A 22,443-nucleotide genomic window follows, 5' to 3' on the forward strand; every position below is an offset into this window, starting at 1 on the left:
ACTGCAGTTTGAGAAACACGAAGCGGCCAAAAAGAAAATTTTTCAAGCAGCAGCCTGGATGCAGAGAAACATCGACGCCATTTCTTTGTGTCCTTTGCAAGCCTGAGGCCTGTGTGCCCAAGAACCGGATGGTGGGAATTTAGCAGAATCACAGCTAGTCTCTCTCCTCTAGCCCAATTCCATTTTTAAAAAAGAAGTACATACAGCATTCAGGTGTTGAGAAATATGTCTAAAGTGTGGACTTTAATTGAAAAGGTTAAATTTTCACATCAGAGCCACTGACGCAGTGTCAGATTGTTAAATAAGGTGAAATACTAATGATGGGGAAAAAAAGAAAACAGAAGAATGGGCTGCTAATGCCTCGGGGCACTTCTCCTGCGATTGTAACATTCTGTGTGTACAGCGAAGAAGCTTCTGGTTCCCCTTCCCAGCCGAAAATTAAGACAGATGACAGGCGCTGTTTCTAGGTTTCTATGGAGACATCTGTGATGTCATAGACTGCTCCCAGGACCCCTTAGGATTTGGAGCTTGGGAAGCTGGTCTTCTCCCGGCCTGTGCTTGGACCTGAACATCCATGACTGGGGCTGTGTTCCCCTCGACACCCTGCTCCAGACCCGGAGGATAGGTCCAAGTCATCATTCAGGTGGCCACACTTGGCCCTCTGCTCCACGTTCCCGATGTTACCGATCAGAGCCAGCACGCCCAAGAAGAAAAGTCCGGTGCCCAACTGGGTAGAGAAGGGCCTGATCGTCCTACGGCAAGTGGCCAGCCGGAACGAACAGACCCCAGCATGGAAACTTCGCCAAAAAGAGCGCTCCCTCAGCAAGTCAGCTCAGGCCATCAACCGCTACTACAGGAAGATGGTACGGAGCCTCGGGAGAAAGGATGGCCCGGCCACACGCAGGTCATCAGTAGATGACCTGCTTCTCCCACTGGAAGAAAGGCCTTGAGGGTGGGGGGCTAACAAGAGCATCCCAAATCAGCTTGGCTGATGGATTACAAGGGGTGGATTCTGGGAGTGGATGGAGACTGGGAGAGAAGATGCAGTGTCTGCTCTGAGCCTTCCTTAGGGAAGTCTTGAGAAGGAGGGAATGGGGAGGAGAGAAAATAAGGAAGAGAAAGCACGGGCGGGAAGGTTCAGGCAGGTACCACGCGCTGGGGGAGACTGGAGAGCCACCACACTCCCCAGGGCCCTCCGAAGTGGACTTGACTCTGGGCTCAGCCGACCACAACTTCTAAAGCAAGGTCCCCACGGCCCTCATCAAGCAGCCAGTTTTCCGGGTGGGGACAGCCCACTGTGGTCGGCACACACGGCAGGCCCTGGTGCTCCGCCAGAAGATGGAGAGGGGCTTCCCGGGTCCCTCTTCTCCTGCTGGTCTCATCTTCCTGCTCCTCAGAGAGATTTCAACAAGGACACCAGCCCCCAGGACAGCGGCTTCCTGTCTGAAATGGAGGAGCTTTGGCACAAGTTTTTCACACGTCCGGGCTGTCCCCAGTTCAGCACCAGGTCCACGTCCATGACCCACTATGGTGAGCGTGCCCAGCGGGGCCCCACGTGGGCAGCCCCCCCTCCACCCAAACACTCAACCCAGCCATCGGAGTCCGGGACCCGGGTCCTGGCACACAGCAGCCTGTGGGGGTGGCCAGAGGGGACGTGTGCAGTGGCCACAGCTGCTGCTTCTGAAATTGGCTCTCGGCTGAGGCCAGAGTGGGAGAGGGGAGGGAGGGAAGGAAAGGCCTGTATTTCTGGTCTCCCAGCCCTCTTGCTTTTTCTGTGGTCTCATTCACCAAGATTCAATAGAGTTGGGACAGGGGAGGAGAAGGCTGAAGGTTCTGGAAGCTTCAGGAAAGAGGTCCACAGGGCCAAAGGCAGCTCATTAGGGACCAAGCCCTGAAAGGAGCCTTAGCAAGACCTCGTCTAAGCCTACGTTGCTCTGATATGGACAAGAGGCTCCGAGAGGGCAGCTAAGGTCCCAGCCGTCACCCGAGTGGCATCGGTCAGGCCAGGTGTCATCCCAGACCTCCAGCTCCAGGACCTAGGCTACTCCCATTTCCCCACACAAGGCATTTTCCTTAGTGGTGTTGACGTCGAGGCCGAGTGCCTGCAGCCAGCGACTGGGGTCCTGTCTGTGGATCTCAGGCAGCAGTCAGGCAAAAGTAGGGCCCCGCCCACCCGTCCAGGCTCTAAGCTTCCCTTTCTCAGTGCCGGGGCCTCAGAGAGCAGCCAGCACTCCAGGACTTAGAGGAGGAGCCACTTTTACAGGAGGGAACGGGGCTGCCCTCCAGGGAAGGGAATGCACCAGACTGCAGAGATTAGGTTGTACCTGATCAGTTCCAGGTGGACACACCAGTGGCCGGTAGGGGGACAGAACTACGTTCCGACTCAGTGGCGTAGTCCAATCCTATGCGTCCGCTGAGAAAGCCACCTGGACCCCTACCCAGCATGTAAAAGGAAAGGAAATACTAGTCTCTGTCCTGGAGGTCTTGGGAAGACTCGGCCTTAGCCGTCATCTGTTGGCACGTTTACCATCCTGCAGGTTCAGCCACGACTCTCGATCTCCCCGAGGACAGGTACATCAGCTCTGAGACCTGGAAGGTGACTGAGGACCTGCTCTCTGGTCAGGAGGGCTTGGACATGAAGGTGGACGGTGAGGACGGGCCTGCTGGGCACGTGTGACCCATGGGGTTCTCTCCTCGGACCCCAGCCCTGAGGTCCTCTGCCTTCACCTGCAGGGACCCCTGCTCCCCGCAGAGCCACCCGATCATGCCCCATGGAACTCCCTTCCTAGGACCGCCTGCCTGGCCCTATGTACCTTACACAGGCTCCTGGGATGCATCCCTCCTTGATTAGAGGGACCCACATGCACTGTTCCTACAGACAAACACTTTTGTTTATCCAGAGGTGAAATCCACCCCCAGACGTCTCCTTTGCCTGAATTCAAGGAAGCTCCTCAAAAGTGTCCCCTGTGCACAGGGCAGAGTCAGGATGTCCCCTCTTGTCCTGACCCCCAGGCTCTGGGAATCTTGAAGGGTGCTTTGATGCCTCTCATACACACTGGGCTGGGTGTAGGGGACGGACAAGGATGTAGAGGAGCCCAGCTGGGCAGGGAAAGGTTTCAGGGGGAATCTTGAAAGGGGGATGTTATGGAAGATCCGGGGCAACTCAGCTGGGAGAGAGTCTGACCGACCCCCCCCACCCCGCCCCGCCCCGCCTCTTGACAGGCTGCCAGCTTCCCTTTAGTAAGAGTGTCTGCGAGTTCAATTACCTTCGGAAGAAGAGTGAAGCCCAGGTGTTGAGCCCGGCCCCCAGCAACCCGATCCTAGGGCAGAGCTACCCAAGGAAGTGGGTACCTTGGTACATCTCCGTCATCCACGAGAAGGTACGGCCGAGCGCGGAGCCTGGGCACGGATCCTGGTCCTGGCGCCCCGGCTCCACCTCCTGCCCGAGAGGATGCCCGATCCTGGGGGCTCTTGTTCTAGTATCTGTTTGGCTGTGTAAGCAGGTCCCAGACATGACCTGAACTGACATCCAGACCCCCTCCCATGGCTTCTACGAATCAGATGTTTGACCAGCCTACGTCCTGCCCATCTTCATCCCTGTGGGGGGGCAGTTCAGGCTGGCCTGGACGTCACCCACTCTTACACAGCTCCCCCCGTGAGTCAAGACCTTCAACATCCATATATTCTTTAAAATAGTAATAACCAGCTTGATGGGCAATGATCTCCCTACGGGTTGACTCATTGTGGTATCATTTTTTCATACATGTTTATGAGAGGGACTGGCCCATAATTTATCCGCCTTGTCATTCCCTGCTTGCTTTTGGTGTCAGAGTTTTCTGGCCTCATAACAACAACACAAAAGTTGGAAAGTTTTCGCTCTTTTTCTGTTTTCTGGAAGAGTTTGCCTACGGTTGGTGTTACTCTTTTGTTAAATTCTGAAGAATTCATCGATGAAGCCGTCTGTACCTGGCAATTTCTTACAGGGTTGGTTTTTAAAATCACAAATTCAATTCCTTTTAAGATATTCCAACTTCCTTTTCTCTCGTTTCAGTTTTGGTAAGCGATGTTTTTCTAGGAATGTGCCCATTTCATGTAAATTTTCAAATCTGTGAGCCTAACTCTGTGCACGAGTCTCTTGGCATTATTCCTCCCAAGTCTGGAGAAGATTCCGCAGAACATTGCCTGTTATTTTGTTCCTGACATCGTTAACTTGTGCCTTCTCTCTTTTTCTCTCCACCAGTCTTATCAATGTTAAAAGTCTTCTTTTAGGGGATTCCCTGGTGGCGCAGTGGTTGGGAGTCTGCCTGCCGATGCAGCGGACACAGGTTCGTGCCCCGGTCCGGGAAGATCCCACGTGCCGCGGGGCGGCTGGGCCCATGAGCCATGGCCGCTGAGCCTGCGCGTTCGGAGCCTGTGCTCCGCAACGGGAGAGGCCGCAGCAGTGAGAGGCCCGCGTACCGCAAAAAAAAAGAAAAAAAAAATCTTCTCTTAGAATCAGCTTCATGGGTATTTTTTTAATGTTTTTGTTTTAAGCTTGTGAAACTCTAGTGACAATTATGGAAATGTCACACAAAATGCTGGGTAGTTGGTGGGCACACAATGGGGACTCACGAGCCCTGATAGTGTGGGTTCATGAGTATTCATTTTAGCTTTATTTCCGAAACTGTACCTCTAATTTTATGATAGATTTCACAATTTGTTTTCTTTAGAGTTCACAATTTAAAAAGCATCCATACCATTGGAACAAGCAATTCCACTTTTGGAAAATAGCCTGAGGATATAATCAGATAGCGTCTGAGGTATACGTAAAAGGATGCTCTTTGCAGTGCTGCTAGGAAAAGGAATTCCAGCGGAAGGGCTGCAGGCTGGGCTGCCACCAGGGGCTCACAACATGTCCTCAGGGTCCTCGTTCCCTCACCTCTGTGTTCGTCTGCCCTGTGGTAGGTAGCACCACCTGCAGAAGCAAGGTTGTGCTGTTGCAAAGTTAGCAGCCCCAGAGGAAAGGAGCATCCCCTTCCCGGGAACCATGTCTGGTTTGGACACATGGTGTTTAAATCACCATGGCCTGGGTGAAGAAATGGGATTTCTCCATGACTATTTTAACATAATACTATAAATAATTCCCATATACCCTCCAGATTCCCCGAATGTTAAAATGTTGCCGATTTGCCCTGTCCTCCTCTCCCCCCCGTACCCCATCTCCCTATATCATCCATTCTTGTCCTGAGTTTTAAAAATTCTCTTCCTGGGCTTCCCTGGTGGCACAGTGGTTGGGAGTCCGCCTGCCGATGAAGGGGACGTGGGTTCGTGCCCCGGTCTGGGAAGATCCCACGTGCCGCAGGGCGGCTGGGCCCGTGAGCCATGGCCGCTGAGCCTGTGCGTCCGGAGCCCGTGCGCCGCAGCGGGAGAGGCCACATCAAAGAGAGGCCCGCATACAGGGAAAAACAAAAATTCTCTTCCTGCTATGTTCTTTAGGCTAAATTTCCAGTTCTTTTTCTGAATTCCTGAGATGGATACTTAGATCTTTGATTTTCCATCGTTTCCCCTAATCCATGCATTCGAAGGCTATAAATCTGTCCTTAATCACAGCTTTCTATTCGCCCGTCTTGACGTGTCCAAATGTTTGCTATCATTCAGTTTAAAATATCTTCCAACTTCCTTTGTGACTTCTTCTTGGACTCGTGGACTCCGTGGAAGCCTATCACTTAACTCCTAGTTATCTTTTCCTTCTAGAATTCTGTCCCTGACCCCTTCCCTCTTGCCTGGAGAATCCCCTTTAGTATTTCTCTCAGTTGTTCAGCTCTGCTGGCAATGAATTCTTCCAGTTACTGTTTGTCCAAAAACACCTTTATTTTGTCTTCAGTTTTGAATAATTGAGGGCATGGAGGATTTGAGAGTGGATGGTTGAGGGGCAGTGAGCCCAGCCCTGACAAGCCCCTTGGAGGTGGTCCTCGGAGGGGGTGCTGGTTAGGTGTCCTCGGTCACACCTGGGGGCTGAGCGGGAGCCAGGCCTGGAGATCCCCGGGCAAGGGTGGCCCTTAAGCAGGAGGTGGCTGGGGATGGGGAGTCGGGGGTGCAGGGCAGCAGGCCTGCTCTTCCTGGGCCCGGAGCTGCTGCTCTGCTGGGGGCTGGCGGTGCTGGAGGCGGGTCTGAGTGGCTTGACCGCGCCTGGGGCTGCCCTGTTTCTGCCCAGGACCGGTGCCTGTTTGCGCTGGGGAAGGAAGTCCAGCGCCTCTCCGAGCTGGAGGTGCAGGTTCAGAAGAAAGACGCGGAGATCCTGGCTCTCCAGGAGGAGAGGGAGGCCTTGAGAAAGCAGCTGAAACGCCTCCTGAAGAGCAAAAGCCAGGAGGCCTCGCTGAGCGAGGTCATGACGGTGAGCAGAGGCAGGCGCTCCGCGGGCGGCGGTGGCTTGGATTAGCCTGAGCTGTCCTAGCTGTGGGGGTTCCGTGTCCTTGCCTGTAACGTCGGGGTGGGCCCCCACCCTTCCCCCAGGTCTGGGGGGCGCCCTGGAGGAGGCAGGTCGGGGTAGGGCTCTGTGTGGCCCAGGGGAGCAGTCCCCGAGTCTGAGAGCTGACTTCTTTCACGTCTGGGGATACAGCCAGTGTTTATGCTGGGTCCTCGCGTGAAGTGGGGACTGGAGGCTTCCGACCATCACCGAACCCTCTGGCCGCCGCCAGAAAAGCTACCCAGGCACCGATGGTGGGGGACTGGTGGGCGGGGACAGCAGGAGTCTGGAGAGGCCTGGAAGCATCGTCCTGTGACCCCCATTCCCCGGCCTCCTGGGGGCTGTCAGACAGGCGTGAGCGGCAGTGCAGGGCGGTGACCTGCGGGCACGTCTGAGGTCGGGCCCTGCCAAACTCCTCCAGACGAGCGTGCTTGTTACTGCCAGGCCACTTGCCAGGGCTGCTCCTGGGCGGGGGGGGGGCGCGGAGCCAGAAACAATACGGCCCCCCAGGGCTGCCATCTGCACACTGTGGCCCCCTGCCCACCGACAGGGCACCCCTGGCAGGAGGACGGTGGGTCCGCCTTCCAGGAAGACAGGTCTCGGCGGCGCGGCCCCTGGGGGAGCTGAAGGCGCAGATTGAAACCCTGAGGCTCCTACGGGCCTCTTGCAGGAGTGGCCGGCGGAGTCAGCGCCGAAGCTGCAGGGGAGACTGAACACACTTAGGACCTTCTTCGGAGGCAAGGAGGAGCCGGAGCACAGGCAGCAGGTGCGGGCTGGCCGGGGCCTCCTCTCCCAGGCTGCCCACGCGATGCCCAGGCCACAGGCTCCCACCTGCTGTCCGCACCCGGTGGTCCCCACCCAGGCGAAACCCTCGGCCACACTGGAGGGGAGCAGGGGAGGGGTGATGGGGCAGCTCCTGGAGATGTAGCCCCGGCCCCGCCCCCTGGGGGCCCCCTTCGCAGTGCACCCTCTGCCCCCGTGAATGGCCGAGCCCCTTTCCACGGGGGTCCCGCAGTCCTGCCCAGCATGCCCGTCCCTCCCCCAGATGCAGGGAGAGCACGCCATGACCGACAGAGGCAAGGACCTGGAAGGAGGCAGCTACGAGGAGGAAGAAGGCCTGGAACGGGAGGCCGACCCGGCGGCGGACGAGGGGGCGAGGGCCAGTGCCAGCAGGAAGGGGATACTGCAGGAGAAGGCGGCGACGGTGGTGGCCGCAGAGGGCGCCATGGAGGGGGAGGCCGCGGGCGGGAAGAGGGCTGCCTCCATGGCCCACACCTTCACGGGGGAGCTGAGAGCCCAGCTGGAGGGGCATGAAGAGCTGGTCCGGGAGTTCCAGTTCCAGCTCGAGATCATGAGGACAAGACACTCCCTGGCAACAGGTGGGAAGTTGGAGGATGGTGAGGCGGGGCCCGCAGCGAGCATGCCCAGCTCTGCCGGCTTTGCCCCGTGTCCCTCTCAGCCGGGACCATGTGGCGGTGGCACTGGAGTCCCGGGGTGGGAGCCAGCAGCCCTCAGCCTGCAGTCTCAGCCTGGAGCCCCCGGGATGATGCGGTGACCAGCACCCTCTCCTCCCCTCTCACTGTCGCCTCACCCAGGAGCCATCATGTCTTTACAACGACAAGTGGAAATCCAAGAGTCCCAGCTGCAGAGCTTCAAAACGGAGAACGAGGCCTTGCAGAAGGAGCTGCGAGAGCGGAAGCAGCAGCTGCAAGCCATGTCCGACAAGGTGGCGGTGTCCTCCCTCTGGGGCTCTGGGACCGGTGCCGTCTGTCCCATCCCCCTGATGGAGGCGCTTGACTAGGGAGCTGATAGTGGCAGAGCTGGGGTTCACACCCTGCCCCGCCGTGCTCTGCGCTGCCCTCTGTTCCCAGCTGTCATCTCTGTCTCCTGGGCCACTGGGTTCCTGGCCATTTCCCAAGCATCTCCTGGCCCCTGGGTCCCAGGGCTGAGACCCCCATGGACCTTAGGGATATCGCCAATGCACTGAAGCATTTGTATTTTTTAATTTAATTTTATATTTTGGCCCACTGAATGTCTTGCAGGATCTTAGTTCCCCGACAGGGATTGAACCCGGGCCCTTGGCAATGAAAGCACGCATGGAGTCCTAGCCACTGGACCACCAGGGAATTCCCTGAGGCATTTTTAGCTTTTATTTTTATCCGAGTTTTTTGTGCACAAAGCTACACAGCTTAAGGAACCAAAGAGTTCCACGGGCTGATTATGCGAAACAGGAGTCTGACCCTTCTCTTTCTCATTTGCCCATCCCCCAAGACAACCGCTTTCAACTCTTCTAGCTGATTCTTGAAGGCTGGCTCTTCGTATCTCGAGATTGCATGCTTACAATGCCCATTCTAGATGTTTCTCCATCTTGGCATCATCTAACGCTTCCCTCTTTCCTCGCTTGCCTCCCCAGCCCGGGAACTCCTCCCCGTCCCTGTACTATTCCATCACAGCGTCAGTGAGTGGACGCTGCATTTACATCATTGAGACGGTTCTCAGGTGCAAACGCACGTGACCGAAACACACGTTTTGTGAAACAGTATTAAGAGCCATAAACCACATTTTAAAGCCGCTGCCGTCCACATCTTTTCTCTTTCTTGACCTACTCCCATATTTTCACTGGAGCACATCCTTCAGTAGTTTTTTGAGAAAGATGAGTGAAGGTAAAATTTGGGGGACATCGTAAGGACATTCTGCAAATGTCCTTCTTCTACACATTAATAGAATTTGGTTGGAATAGAATTCCGGTATGGCAAGCACTTTCCCTCAGCAGTGTGAAGGCATTGCTCCACGTGTCCGAGCTTCTAGGGTTCCTGGTGGGAAGCCCAAACTCAGCCTGACTTGTGCTTTCTTACAACTTAGTTTTTGGTGGTGCTTTGCTTCTCTCTGGAAAATTGCAAGATCCTGCCTTTGTCCCTTATGTGCAGAAGCTTCCATAGTTGGGACTTATTAAGGCTCTGTTTTCATTTGTCCTGGGCGCTCAGTGGGCAACTGGAAACTTGTGTCCTTCAGTTCTAGAATTTTTCTTTGTTTATATAGTTTTTATTTCGTTCTCTCTGTTTCCTCTGAACCCTCCTTCTGGCATCTCCATCAATCGGCCAGTGGACCTCCCCTTCTGGTCTCTTTTTTCCTTCCTGTCTGTTCCCTCCTACCTTTCATCGCTTTGTCTTTCTGTTCTTCTTTTATGAGATTTCCTTAACTTTGGCAACAGCCCTCCTCCTGAGCTTTAATTTTGCTCATTTACAGTTCCCAAGATCTTGCTTTTGCTCTCTGAATGTTCCTCCCCCGCTTTTTTGGAAGCACGCTCTCGTCTTGTTTCTCAGTTGCAGTATGTCTCTGACCTCGCTGAGAGCGTAAGTGATAATTATGGGTTTTGGCTTCTCGTGCCATTTCTGCCTCCTATAAGCTCTTTTTGTAAGTCTGGTTTTGGTTTCTGTTATTCCTGCAAGAATCTTGCTCCAAGGTCAGAGCTGCCTGGAATCTCTGAGCCCCTGAGGGATCATTTTGTGCTTCACGGCAGAGAGCTGGTCCTGGGCGTTTCAGTAGAGAGTTAGTTCAGTGGTCATGTTGTTGGGTCTCTCCTCTTGGTTTGCCCAGATTCTCCTGGAATCTGGGAAACTGGGAAAATTCCTTTCCCGGAAAGTAAAGGCCCAGCTGCCGGGGTTTTAGGACCAAGTCGGGCAGAGGCTGCAGTCTCCACATTCAGCCCCCACAACCTGCGCCTGGAGCTGGGGGTCTCCACCAAGTGAGCCTGGCATCTCCCAGGCCAGAGACCCCCTGCGGCCCCCCGGCATCAAGTCTCCTGCCAGGTGGAAAAGGGGCAGGCGCTCGGCAGCTCCTGGTCAGGGACGAGTCTGCGGTTCCTGGTTTCTGAAACGATGTTCCTCGTCGTGTTGGTTTCCACGTCCAGAACAGCCCAGCACCACCAATTTCTGAGATTTCCAGGGACTCTGACAGCTCTCCCCACTGCTGGCTCTGGAGCCAGCTTCCCAAGTGTGTTTGGTGCCGCCCATCCTCCCCTCCCTTCCAGCAGAAACCAACCACGGAGCTTTTGTCTTACTGAGGTTCAGGGAGGGGGCTGTCTGGTGTCTCACCCCCAGCCCCTGAGCGAAGCCCCCTCTGCCTTGCAGTTCTCCAACCTCCGGGAAGACAAGAAACACGAGGAGATGATGGGACAGATTGAGAAGGACAACCTTCTCCTCCGACAGGTGCCCGCGGGGTGGTCAGGGGGCAGCCGCAGGCCCGGATGGTGACGGTGGGGGAAGAGGAAGCTGGCAGATCCCTCACCGCTGGGCAGCACCCCATTCAGCAAATCCAGAAGCACAGACGCCCACAGGGGTCCCTGCCACGGCCGGGGCCGGGCTGACTTGAAGAGCTCAGGGAGAGGTGGCCATCTTCAGGGGAAGGAGGCGGGGCAGGTGGGCCTACTGCGCCGTCTCTCCGGCCCCCAGCAAGTGTCAGAGCTGGAGAAGGAACTGGTCAAGCGGGAACGGACCATCTCGGAGTTGGAGGCCAAGGTCAGCCAGCTGCAGGCCCAGGTGAACCAGAGCCAGGACCATCTGCAGAGGCGGAAGCAGCTGCAGGAGGAGATGCAGAACAAGAATGAGATGATCCAGCGGGCGGAACAGCAGGCCCTCGTGGCCCTGGAGAGCGCCCAGTCCAGGGTACGCCCGGCTCCCCCTCCTGAGGGCCTGCTCCGGGGCCCTCTCCCAGCGCCGCCCAGCGCCGACCCCGGGGACTGTGCACGGGTGCTCTGGCTCACCCCCCACCCCTTGCGTCCAGGGATGCTGGTGGAGGAGGGGGCAAGGGTGCAATGGGCGTGGCAGCCTTAGACGTAGGAGCCGGAGGACGCCGGGTGTCGGGGCTTTGTCTGTGGAGGAGCCCCTTGGGTTGTGCTGTGAAAGGGACCCAGGGGTGTGGGTGGCCAGCCAGGAAGGAGAAGGGCTCTGAGGTGGGAGAGAAGCAGTAATAATAATGCCATCCATGTATAACTTAGAGAGCACTTGCTGTGGGTCAGGTGCTGTCCGGAGCAGTTATTAAGGCATTCAACCCTGTTAACAAAGCTGGGATGTGGCTTTCATGAGTGTCCTCACCTGATAGATAGGAACCTGCAGCAGAGAGGGTAAATGGTCTATCTGAGGTCCCAGAGCTGTGTGGACGTGGTGCTAGGGTATGAAGTGCAGGGTCCCCATTCTGAGATCCCCATTAGATGTGAGCAAACGCGTGGGGCGGGGGATTTAGGAGGGATCCGTCAGAGATCTGACTTGATTTAGAATCCAAAACCAGCAAAGGTAAAGGCCCCAAGCGTGCAGGCTTTTGAAATAACATTTTCCCCACTCACCCACCAGGAGTGCCACCTGTACCTAGCCGTGTTCTCCGTCCTGTTGGGGCCGGCCTCCTGCTGGCCAGCTGACAGCATCACTGAGCCCCTCCCCCTTGCCTGTTATCTTTTATAAAACTGTGTTTCCCATCCAGCAGCATTCCCAGCTAAATTGCTAGATGGGTGACGATGTATAGATGGTTCCATTTCTAGTGGGTTTGGTGGAGCCCAGAATGCTGTGTTGAGAAAGATTCTGAGGCTCAGTCTGGGGTCAGCAGGAAGTAGTGCCATGACCGGTGAGTGATGCCTGAGACAGGCCCGGGTGTGGGGCACCGTGGATGGTTGCCCCAGGTGACTACCACCCCTTACCCAGCAGGAGGCACCTCTGGTACGGAGGGCGAGCCCCCATTTCCCTCATGACCCCTGTACCTAGCATGGTGCCTGGCACAGAGCTGGCGTTAATCCATGTTGGAAAGAAGGAAAGGAAGCCCTCTGCCCCCTCAAAGTCCAGGGGCTTGTGGCATCCCTGTCCCAGAGGCAAAGTGGACCGACTTGCGTGGCATTAGGCAAAGCCACATCTCTCCAGCGTGGCTCTCCCTCAGCATTTCTACATTGGCAGGGCCCCCGGACACTGAGGGTGAGAAGCTGGAGCTGAGCTTGTCTCCGTGACTTGGGGGACACTGTCTGAGGGCTTCTGGGGTACAGATCGGAGGAGTTTATCCTGAACTTACTGGGAGGCATGATTCACTGTCCTTTGTGGAGGTGGGCTGGGGCCCTGAGCACCCACAAGGGTGCTGATGGCGGAAAAAGACTAGAAGCCTCAGTGGTCCATTCCGCTTAAAGCCTGGTTAACCGTTTAATGCAGACGCCCACAGCATGGAGGAAGGGAGGGCGTACAATGACCAAAGGGGGGCTAACGGAGTCTGCAGGACGTTTTCTGCGCCACTGACAGTCTCCTGGGGGTCAGCAGGAGACTGTGGCTGAAGCTCCTTCAGGAAAGCGGGGGAAGGTCTGGGGGTCATTTGGAGATTTTTGTTGGTTTGTTTTGTTTTTTTGCAGTACGCGGGCCTCTCACTGTTGTGGCCTCTCCCGTTGCGGAGCACAGGCTCCGGACGCGCAGGCTCAGCGGCCATGGCTCACGGGCCCAGCCGCTCCGCGGCATGTGGGATCTTCCCGGACCGGGGCACGAACCCGCGTCCCCTGCATCGGCAGGTGGACTGTCAACCACTGCGCCACCAGGGAAGCCCCGGAGCTTTTGTTTTGTTTTGACCACATGCAGGTTTTGCTTTTTCAATTAAAAACAAACAAACAACAAAAGCTTGGTGTGGTAGAAAGTCTTTGCACTTTGGTGTTAAGCTTCCTGGGTCCCCGTGGTGATCTGGCACCTTCTAGCTCTAAGGCGACCACGCTGACCTCTCCCACCCTGATTCCATTTCCTAAAGCCAGGAAAAATGAGGCCAGGTCTACCTTCCCTAGAACCTCAGCGAGGTGGCAGGTGTGGAGGGTGCTGCCTCCTCCGCTAAAGGCGAGCTTGGTTATTTTCCCCGTGCTCACAGCTCGAAAGACTAAGAAACAAGATCATCCAGGCCACCTTCGACACCATAGAATTCAAGTCCTTGGCCACCGAGATCTCTGACAGTGACATCCTGGAAGCCTTGCAGGTATATCCAGCCTCCTTGTCCCCGGGGCCACGTCTCCGCGCCAGCGCTCCAGGGTCTGCAGCTGGGGGCAGAGGGGAGAGGCCTGGATGGGATGCTAGGGACCCCCATTCTTGTCCTGGTGGTGTCACCCTTTGACCGTGACCCCAGAACAGTCCTCTCTCTCTGCTTAGGCAGGGGGGACTAGGTCTCCCGAACGGGTGGCAATGTCCCCGAGCTGCTCTCAGCATTCAGCGCCCAGCAGCAGCTGCTGCAAACCCACCCAGTGCAGTAGGGAGGGGACCGAGCTGCTGGGTCCTGGGCATGTTCCTGCAGCAGGAGCCCATCCCCAGGCTCTGCCCAGCTCAGCCTCCTCCAAGGATGCTACTTTGCAGCTCCGCCTGGCCTCCGCCGGAATCCCTGCTGAGCCAGGAGTCTGGCACGGACCCTCTCCCCGGCCTTGGTCCATGCCGGCTCCTCACCGACAGGCAGAGGCCTCAGAGGGGCAGGTCGGCGAAAGGGAAACAGTGCAGCTTTGGGGCGGCAGGAGTGAGTCACCACCTTCTGGACCTTAGCTTCAAAGCTGTGGGCCGGTCACTTGACTTCGCTGAGCCGTAGACCTTCCCTCTGTACCCGGGACAGCGTGCCTGCCTTCCAGGCACCACGGGGCCCACAGCTCTGGGAGGAAAGCACCTGAAAGACAGGTGCTCCATGCGGGGCCCCAAGCCTCCTTCGACAGCACAGCCCTAGACCCCAGCAGCTACCCATGACCTGCCACCGGCCCACATTTCCCTGGGGCTTGGTTCCTTTCCTCTGTGAGGTGGGGCGGGGAGTTAATGGTGCTCTTGTAGGGTGGCCACAGTCCTCAGGGCAGAGGGGACCTCTGCATGGGGACCTGGGGAGAGGTCTCTGTTGTTTGGGGCCTGGGGCCTGGTTACTGTTGTTTGTGGGAGGGGAAGAGGGAGGAAGGAGAGAGGGGGGAAGGAGAGAGAAGATGGGAGGGATGGGGGATGGGAGGGAGGGAGGGAGGGGGGAGGGGGATAGGAGGAGTCATCACCATCACCCAGTAGCCAGGGAAAACCCCCTTCCTTTGCCAATGCCCCACACAAACCAGCAATGGGCCAGAGAGAAGGAGGCTGAGGAGGGGCGGGACAGCCTTCCCTGCGCCCAGGACAGAAGGGACTTGAGGTTAAGACTTGACGGCCTCTGAGGTCTCTGGGAGTCTGGGCTCCCAGCAATTCCCAGAGGACTAAGAAGTGCATTTGGGGCAGACTCCAGGGGTGAGCTGACCTGGAGCCGATGGTGGGCATCTCTCCCCAGCTCCGAGTTCTGTGGCTTCACCCCTGTGCCTGGATCAGCCGTGGTGGGAGGGCTTTCAGGACAGAAATTGGCAAATGCTACAAACCAGAGCTTTTTATTTTCTCCTGGAGAACAGGTTGTAAATATTCACCAGCACAGCACTGAGGCAGCGGGCTCTTCTCGGGGAGGGAAGGGTGGTGTCCCAGGAGCCTGCAAGGACTAGGCACACGCTGCTGTATGTCTTTTCTAGAGGATCATCTCAGAGAGAACTGACTACTACAACCAGTTGAAACAGAAGGGGATCAAAGTGCCCCCCCTGCAGCAGTCGGAGATCTTATCCTCGACCAGCAAGTCCAAGAAGATAACCTCCAAGTAGGCCCAACTAGGACCCCAGGCGCAGCCAGTCCAGTGGAGGCCAGGACTCAGCCTGGGTGTGCCCTGTGTGCCCCCCCTTCACCTCCGTCAGCCCCCATGGCCTCACCCTTGCGCCCAGATTCAGAATTACACCTGCTGCTGCCCACCGTCTCACCTTCTCCTTCACTAGGACACACAGGGGAGCCTGGGCTACATGGACACCCCCCATTCCAAAACTCACTCGTTGGGGGTCAGCACAGCAGCCTGCACCCCTGGCTCCTTCCTGGGAAGACCCCACGCTGAGCAGGGTGCCCTCTGGTGGTCCCAGGTGTAGGAGGCCTGAGACTGGGCTCCTGTCCACCGCATTCGGTTCAGACCCCAGAGCGGTCCTTCTCTGCCGCACACACCTGCGGCGGTTCCCCTGGCAGGGGCTCCCCAGCCAGGGCACTGTTTTGCTGGTGCGACCCCGTGGAAGAAGATGGGTCGGGCTGCGGCACTTCTGTTCACATCCATCGCTCCTGAGATGAAAGATCTGCGAGGACAGGCACGCTTGTCAGTGTCGTTCACAGAGACCTGTGCCCGGCACACAAACACGTGCTGAACCTAGTCAGTCCTCGGCCTCTTCTCTTTGCTCTCTACCCTCACCTGTCCACGCATCCTTTCATCCTTTCCTCCGAGCAGCGCCCGCTCGCGCATGGCCGCCCCACCCAGGCCCCTGGCCGCTCAGAGCGAGCGGAAGCCGGCAGGCGGCTGGGGAACCTGATGACTGGGCGCCCCCGAGAACAATCCGGTGTTTCGGTTCTAACCGGGCGCGCTTGCCATCCCTCCTCCCCCCACTGAGCCCGCTTCTGCGCTCGAGCCCGGTTCCCGGCGGGGAAACTGCAACAGTTGCGAGGGGTCTAGGCCCTGGAGAGAGGCGCGCTCTGCGGCTCCTGCGGCCCCGGCGGCCCTTGCTGCCCCTCGCCCCTGCAGCACGCACCTCCTGGAAGGCCTGGGGACCTCCCTCTTGCTCCGCCCCTGCCACGCCCCCGGGAACGGCCCCGCCCCTCCACCAGGCCCCACCCCCGTTCCCGGAGTCGGGCGGCCGCCCACCCACGGCCTCAGGTCCCGCCCCATTTATGCCCCGCCCCGACCTACCTGCCCGGCCCCTTCCCCGGGCCCCACCACCAACAGCCTCGCCCCGCCCACCCCAGCCCTGCTCCGCCCCCGCTCAGGCCCCACCACCCACCAGGCCCCACCCCCTCCAAGGCCCCGCCCCCCTCAGGCCAGGGACACGTCCGCGGCGCGCGGAGCGGCCGGGGGCTGTCGAGCCAGGTGAGACACGGGGTCGTGGTGCGGTTTCCTCGAGCAGAAGGAGGTGGTGGGCTTGGTTTCAAGTGGGCAGGGGGCAGAGACCCTACTGGCGAGGCCCAGTGCAGCCACCCGCCCCGCTAGGCCGCGGCCTCTGTGAGCTGCCGGCCCGGGAGAGAGGAGTTGCTGGGGTGCGGGCGGGGTTGAGGCTGTCCCGGGCCCACAGACCCCGAGGCTAACTGCCTTCGCCGCTCCTGTTGGCCGCCCGGGACGCCCCAGGGCCCCTTTCCTTTCCCTGACCCTGGCAGCGCCGCTCGCTCCTCTTCACCTTTTCTTTATTTTCTGTCTTTCTTCAAAGTTAGAGGCATCTGAGGCTCCTCAGGTCCCAAACTGCGGGCTGGGAGGAGGTGAGATCACTGGCCGGGCTCTGACCATCTTCCTGGACCGCAGAGGCTTCGACCCCCAACGCCGGGACTCTCCCCTTGTAAGCTGTGGGCTCCTTGGAGGTGCATTGGGGGTGAAGGGGTCTAATGTATATGCAGCCCCTGTGTGCCAAGGACTCTCTGTCCCCACACACTCCCAGGAGGCGGTGGTACCCCTGAGGGTCCCAGGGCTTAGCAGGTGTCCCTGCCAGGCAGCACAGCCCCAGGGTCCTGTGACACTGTGTGACCGTCACGTGTGGGTTGGACAGACCATTACAAGCAAGTGAATGAAGCCCTCAGAAGCTCAGCTCCAGCACCTCACCGGCTTCTGGTGGCTTTCTCCAACCAGGACTACTTGAGGGCCACCATCCACATCAGTCAGGAGCTTGTTCTGCTGCAAATAACAGGAACCCACTGTCCCAGGCTTGCACAAATTGAGCTTGACCCTCCTCAGATCAAGAAGCTCATGGGTGGGCAGTTGGTGTGAATTTGGAGACTCAACACCACTGGGCTGGTGTGGCAGGATATCCAGGTTGCAAAGTGGCTGCTCAGCTCCAGCCATCACTTCAAGGCGGGAAGAAGGAAGTGGCTGTTCTTTGGTTCATGAAAGCAAAAGCCTCCTACCCCCTGCTGCACCCCAGCACCTTGCTCACATCTGGGTGACATGGGAAAGCAGGGGTCAGAGTTTTAAGCCTGTCTTAGCCCATGACTGTCACTTTGGGCTGGCACACTGCTGCCTGGAACAAGATGGGGACTCTGGCCACAGGAGGGAGGGTGGACGTTAGGTAGGTAGCTAACAGAGTTGGCCCTTAGCCCCTTTCCTGGACACACCCTGGGAAAGCAGAACCCACGCTCAACAAATGCTTGGCCTTCCCCAGGCCTGAGACCCGGCCTGCATGGCTACCCCAGAGCACAGGATCCCACAGGAAGGACAGGCTTTGTGGCTTTGAGACAAGCTCCCTTCCTTTGTCCCATGGGCCTGGGATTTGGGAAAGGGCAAACGTGGAAGCATTTCGGGGGTTTAAGAACTGCCTGATTTCCTGAGTTTCTGGGTTCGCTTCTTGCTAAGTGGCTCACTGTGCTTTTAAGCCTCTGTGTCTCAGATTACCTGGACAAAAGGTCAGGTTTTCCCAGGCTGGCGGGAGCTGAGCAAAGTCTCAGCCCCTGGACTCCCAGCAGGGCACAGCAGCGGGTGAGGGAGGGGCTGCAACTCGGACAGGCCAGAGGACACAGCTGCTGCTGCTGCGGCGCGGGCCAGGCAGGCCTCCTCCCCCTACTGGACAGGCGGCCCCGCCTGCCCCGTCCCCTTCCTTTCCAGCCTCCAGGGATGGCTCTGGGGCCTTCTCTGGCAGGAATGGGAGGAGGGAAGGCTGTTAGTTATCAGGCTTGGTGACCTGGCCCCAGCCAGGGGCCCTCCAGGGTGGCAGCAGCTGTGCCTGGAGCCCCCCCACCCTGCCCTGGGGGAGCAGGCTGGGTGGAAAAGCAGCCTCTCGCATTCCTGAGGGCAGGGTTTGGCAGACTTTCAGACTCCCTGTTGGAATTCCCTCTTGCCTCCTCCCACGTGACCCTGGACAAGTGGCCTAACCCCTGTGCATCCTGGTCACCTCCTAAGCTGGATGAGAGGATGCAGGCAAAGAGCCAGCCCACCTGGCCCGTCACGGCCCCCAGGCAGACCCTCACCCCAAAAGCAGGGCCACACGAACCCTGCCCCTGGCCTCACCCGGTCTGGAACAGTGTGTCTTGGGAGGCTCAGCCCCCCTTCTGCCCCTCCTGCCAGAGCCCTGTGGCCCCCAGGATGCAGCCCCAGGAGAGCAGCATCCAGTACAGTAGGTGGGAGGACAGCAGCCGGGATGAAGTCAGCGTGGCCAGCGGGCCCGGCGGCGCACAGGAGGCCTCGGGCTGTAAGAGGTGAGGGGCTGGGAGGAGGGCCCCCCTGGCCCTGCGCAGGCCCCTCCCATCCTTCCTGCCAGCCTCCGCTCTGCGCCCACTGGGCGCCCACCCCAGGCGGTCTCGGCAGACCCGGGCCCCACACCTTCCCTGGTGTCTCCGCCACTCCCCTCCCTCCTGTCTTCCAGTCCAGAGCGCCCGGGCTGCCCTCCTCCGCGGTCCACCTGCCCGGGGCCCCCTCCTTCTGCTCCCCCCGCCCCCCTGCCCCCCCACCCCCCGCACTGGGGGCCGCCTGGGGGCTCACGTGCCTGCGGTTCTCACTCTAGGGTCTCCCGGAAGCTGTGCTCGGGCAAGCTGGGCATCTCCTTGAAGGTGCTGGGTGGAGTGGCCCTCTTCTGGGTCGTGTTCACCCTGGGCTACATCACCGGCTACTTCGTGCACAAGTGCAAATGAGCGCTGCCCAGAGCACCCAGGGGCGTGGGCTCGGAGGGACACCCCGTGTGCGAGAACCCCTCTGTGTGCACGGACCCACCAGTCCACACGGACTCCCACATACACAGACCCTCCTCTCTATACACAGGCTCCCTCTGTGTACACAGCCCCTCACCATGCACACAGACACTCTCCCCCCGACCAGTGCACAGGCTCCAGGGGCACAGGGGGCACACGTATTGGCCTCAAGCTCACGGGGACACCACTGTGCACAGCTGTCACAGGCAGCCACAGGCGTACAGCCAAACAGGGACACGGGTACACAAGGACACACACGTGCACGCCTGGCACACAGAGCCACCCAGGGGCCCACGTGGCTGGGAGACCGGGCCCAGCCTGAGCTGGGGCTGCAGGATACACCCAGGCTAGGCCCTCAGTCCAGGGCCCCAAGAGCGCCCCTTCTCCCCGCAGCCGAGGGCACAGGCCTGGCAGCCCCAGGGTGGGGTCATCCCTGGGTGGGCATTGTGCGGAGCTGTGTGGCCCTGACCAGACCCCTGCCCTCTCTGGCCCTTCTGACTCCCATTTGTGAAAGGATGGCTCTGAGGGGGTGTATGTGTGTCCCTCTGTACATCCACCCTCCCCGGGGGCTGAGTCATTTCCTGGGTAGAGGGGCCTTAGCCCTCGTCCCAGACCCACCTCTGCATCTTCCCTCCAGGGAGGTGGACACGTTCCCCAGGGCTGTCCACCTCACAGAGTGGGCCCTGCAGGAGCCCGGCCCCTCCGCTGGCACCCTGTAGGAGGCCCAGACCCTGCACACGGAGGTCGTCATTAAATTTCTGTTGAATGAAAACACGGATGACGGTGTCTCCCGTGGGTCTCCCTGGCAAGGCGTGCGTGACTCACGGCCCCTGATGTGAGGGCAGCTGGAGGGCATCTGGACAGCGGCCGGGAGGCCTGGGAAAGGGCCTGTGAGCCTCCCGTTGGCTCTGGGCCTTGGGATGTGCCCCGTCCCGGCCAGGCCCTCTCCCGGGAGGTGGGAGCACAGAGGCAGGCCTGCGGGCGCGCATGTGGCTGGACCTGCTCCTGCCTCCCCTGACCATGGACAGCGCCTTGCCGGCTCTGCTCCAGCTCGCTTGGCCCTCGCCTGCTGTGAACTCACACCCCGGACCCCGCAGACCCCTTGCCAGAAACACCTTCTTAGGGAATTGGTCCTCACCCCAGAACTGCCCAGAACTGAGGGCAGGAGACGAGGGACAGTCAGGATCCCTATGGCTCATAGCAAACCTGGGTGTCACAGGCCGAGCTGGCAGGGAGGGCAGAGACCCCACGGGACTGGCCTAGGGCACAGCGGGCCCACTGCAAGTCTGCCCGGGCCGGGCGGGCGTGAGGTGGGGCTGCACCACCTAGGTGATCCCTGGCTCTGAGCCCGCTGCTGGGCTGCGGTCTCCCAGCAGCGGTGCTTCAGCAGGGCCTGCTGTGGGGCAGGGGGCAGGGCAAACAGGTTAAGGGCAGTGGTGGAGGGTCTGTCCCAGCCGCCCTGGTCTCTGCGCCTCAGCACCTGTCTCCTGAGAGACTCTGCCCCCACCTGCTTGGCCACAGCCAGGGAGGGGGCCTCAGCCTAGCACCCCAGTTGGAGTCCCCTCTGGCCATCTCAGGACGGTGGAGGGTGTGGGGAGGTGGGCCGGGGTCACTGGCCTGGCTGCGTGGCCTCCGGGGGCTCTCAGCAGTCGGCGGTCGTCGCTGGAGGTGCAAGGGCTGACCCTCCCCGAGGCCCAGTGCAGCCTCGGCCAGGAGTGGAGCGAGGGCGCGGGACAGAGGGAGGAGGGAGGGGCCCCCGCTGCCCCTGCCCCCCACTCCCTCCGAGGTCTCTTCGGCTCCAGGGCCGCATTCCCCAAGTAGCCCCTGGTGAGGGGCAGGTCTGCGACGGACAGGTCACATGTGACTGGGACGGAGCAAGGAGGGGCAGCCAGCAGCGGGAGCGGGGGGAAGAGGAAGTGACCTCGGAGCCTGTCCGGCTCAGCCCGGCACCGCTGGGTGACGCCCAGGGTCCTCACGAAGCCTGCTCCCCAGGACCGGGGGGAACCTTACGGGTGGCCGTGGGCCGTGGACGGTGCTGGGGTCTGGCCTGGATCTGGCTGGCCACGCCCTGTGTGCCCCACGGCCAAGCAGGTCACAGCATGGAGAGCTGGGTGCACCAGCCCAGAGCCTGGGGGATGCGCAGCGCCCCCTGCCCCAGGCCCTACTGGCACCGGATGCCTGGCCCATGCAGGTGGGGGGCTACAGGCAGGGGCACGTGGGGCACACTCCCCCACACGGGCCACCTCAGAGAGACATGCCCCGGGGCCCCAGCTGGACCGGAGTGGCCGGAGTGGAGGTGGCGTCCCGACAGACCTGGGAGGGTTGGGAGAGGACCGGACAGGACCCTTGGCCTCCTCTCCCACAGGAGGTTCAGGATTGGGGTGGTCTGCTGGAAGCGGGTCCCAGGAACTTGACCCCTTTGGGAAAGCCCCGGGGTGGGGTCCACCTGGTGATGCTACAGGAGCAGGTGCCCAGGACCCAGGGATCAAGGGCAGCAGCTTCTCTGGGCCAGGCCCGAGTGACAGGAGATAACTGCCTCTCACTCTTTGCTGGCAAGAGGGTCCCAGGTCCTCAGCTTCCCCACAGACACTTCCAACACGCATCTCCAGAAATCCCAGGAAGGACTCACGCGGAAGGAACCGCGATGTTCCTTCTAAATGTTTTTATTAGAGGGTCGGCTGACAAAGAAAAAGAAACGTCAAAGCGGTTTTCTGCTCTAAGTTGAATACGTTTCCAAACCTCACACGGAATCAAAGTGCACCAGAGAAGAGCAGCAGGGCCGGCTGCTCCCCAACATCAAGGCGCCCCAGACCTGGTGCCACGCGGCCGCCGAAGCCACAGCCTGGTGCCAAGAGGGCAGCTCAGCTGCGGCCCCAACCCGGAGCTCCCAGCAGGGCTTCGCCGTGACGCCCACGCCCACGTCAGCCGCAGCATCTGTGGCCTTGATGGCCCGAGGGTCATGAAGTGACAACCCTGAGCCACCGATGCACCCAGATGTCAGGTAGGTTTGGGGAACACCGTCACCTGGTGTCCACTTCAGCCCAGTTAGGCACGGCTGCCCCAGGGCCGACAAAGGGCAGCCCTGGCAGTGACCGGAGAGCTGGGTCAGGTAGGTGTCAAGGCAGCCCCGCCATGTCCTTCGAGGAGGGCTGGCCGGGCCCTGGGGAACCCACGTGGTTGTACAGCAGGCCCGGCGTGTGGGGTGTGGGCCTCACGCGGGTCTGGCTCTGACCGCTACATGCCTGGGTCCGGGGGGGGCTCTCGCACATGCCTGCCAGC

The 22,443-nt window shown here is 59.6% G+C and overlaps 2 protein-coding genes across 2 annotated transcripts; both read left to right on the plus strand.

The window, feature by feature from the left end:
* The first annotated feature begins 677 nt into the window (after positions 1–677).
* CCDC27 (coiled-coil domain containing 27) lies at positions 678–15,077 on the plus strand. Its single transcript, XM_065896410.1, has 12 exons — positions 678–863; positions 1,398–1,530; positions 2,538–2,648; positions 3,223–3,380; positions 6,194–6,373; positions 7,116–7,211; positions 7,491–7,824; positions 8,041–8,171; positions 10,576–10,653; positions 10,897–11,109; positions 13,322–13,426; positions 14,952–15,077. The coding sequence occupies exons 1-12, from the start codon at positions 678–680 to the stop codon at positions 15,075–15,077; spliced, it is 1,851 nt and encodes a 616-aa protein (XP_065752482.1).
* Positions 15,078–18,562: 3,485 nt separating this feature from the next.
* On the plus strand, positions 18,563–19,107 carry SMIM1 (small integral membrane protein 1 (Vel blood group)). Its single transcript, XM_065898007.1, has 2 exons — positions 18,563–18,675; positions 18,981–19,107. The coding sequence occupies exons 1-2, from the start codon at positions 18,563–18,565 to the stop codon at positions 19,105–19,107; spliced, it is 240 nt and encodes a 79-aa protein (XP_065754079.1).
* The last annotated feature ends 3,336 nt before the right edge of the window (positions 19,108–22,443 follow it).

This window comes from Phocoena phocoena, chromosome 1 (genome assembly GCF_963924675.1).
Source record: "Phocoena phocoena chromosome 1, mPhoPho1.1, whole genome shotgun sequence".
In the NCBI taxonomy this organism is placed as follows: Eukaryota; Metazoa; Chordata; class Mammalia; order Artiodactyla; family Phocoenidae; genus Phocoena; species Phocoena phocoena.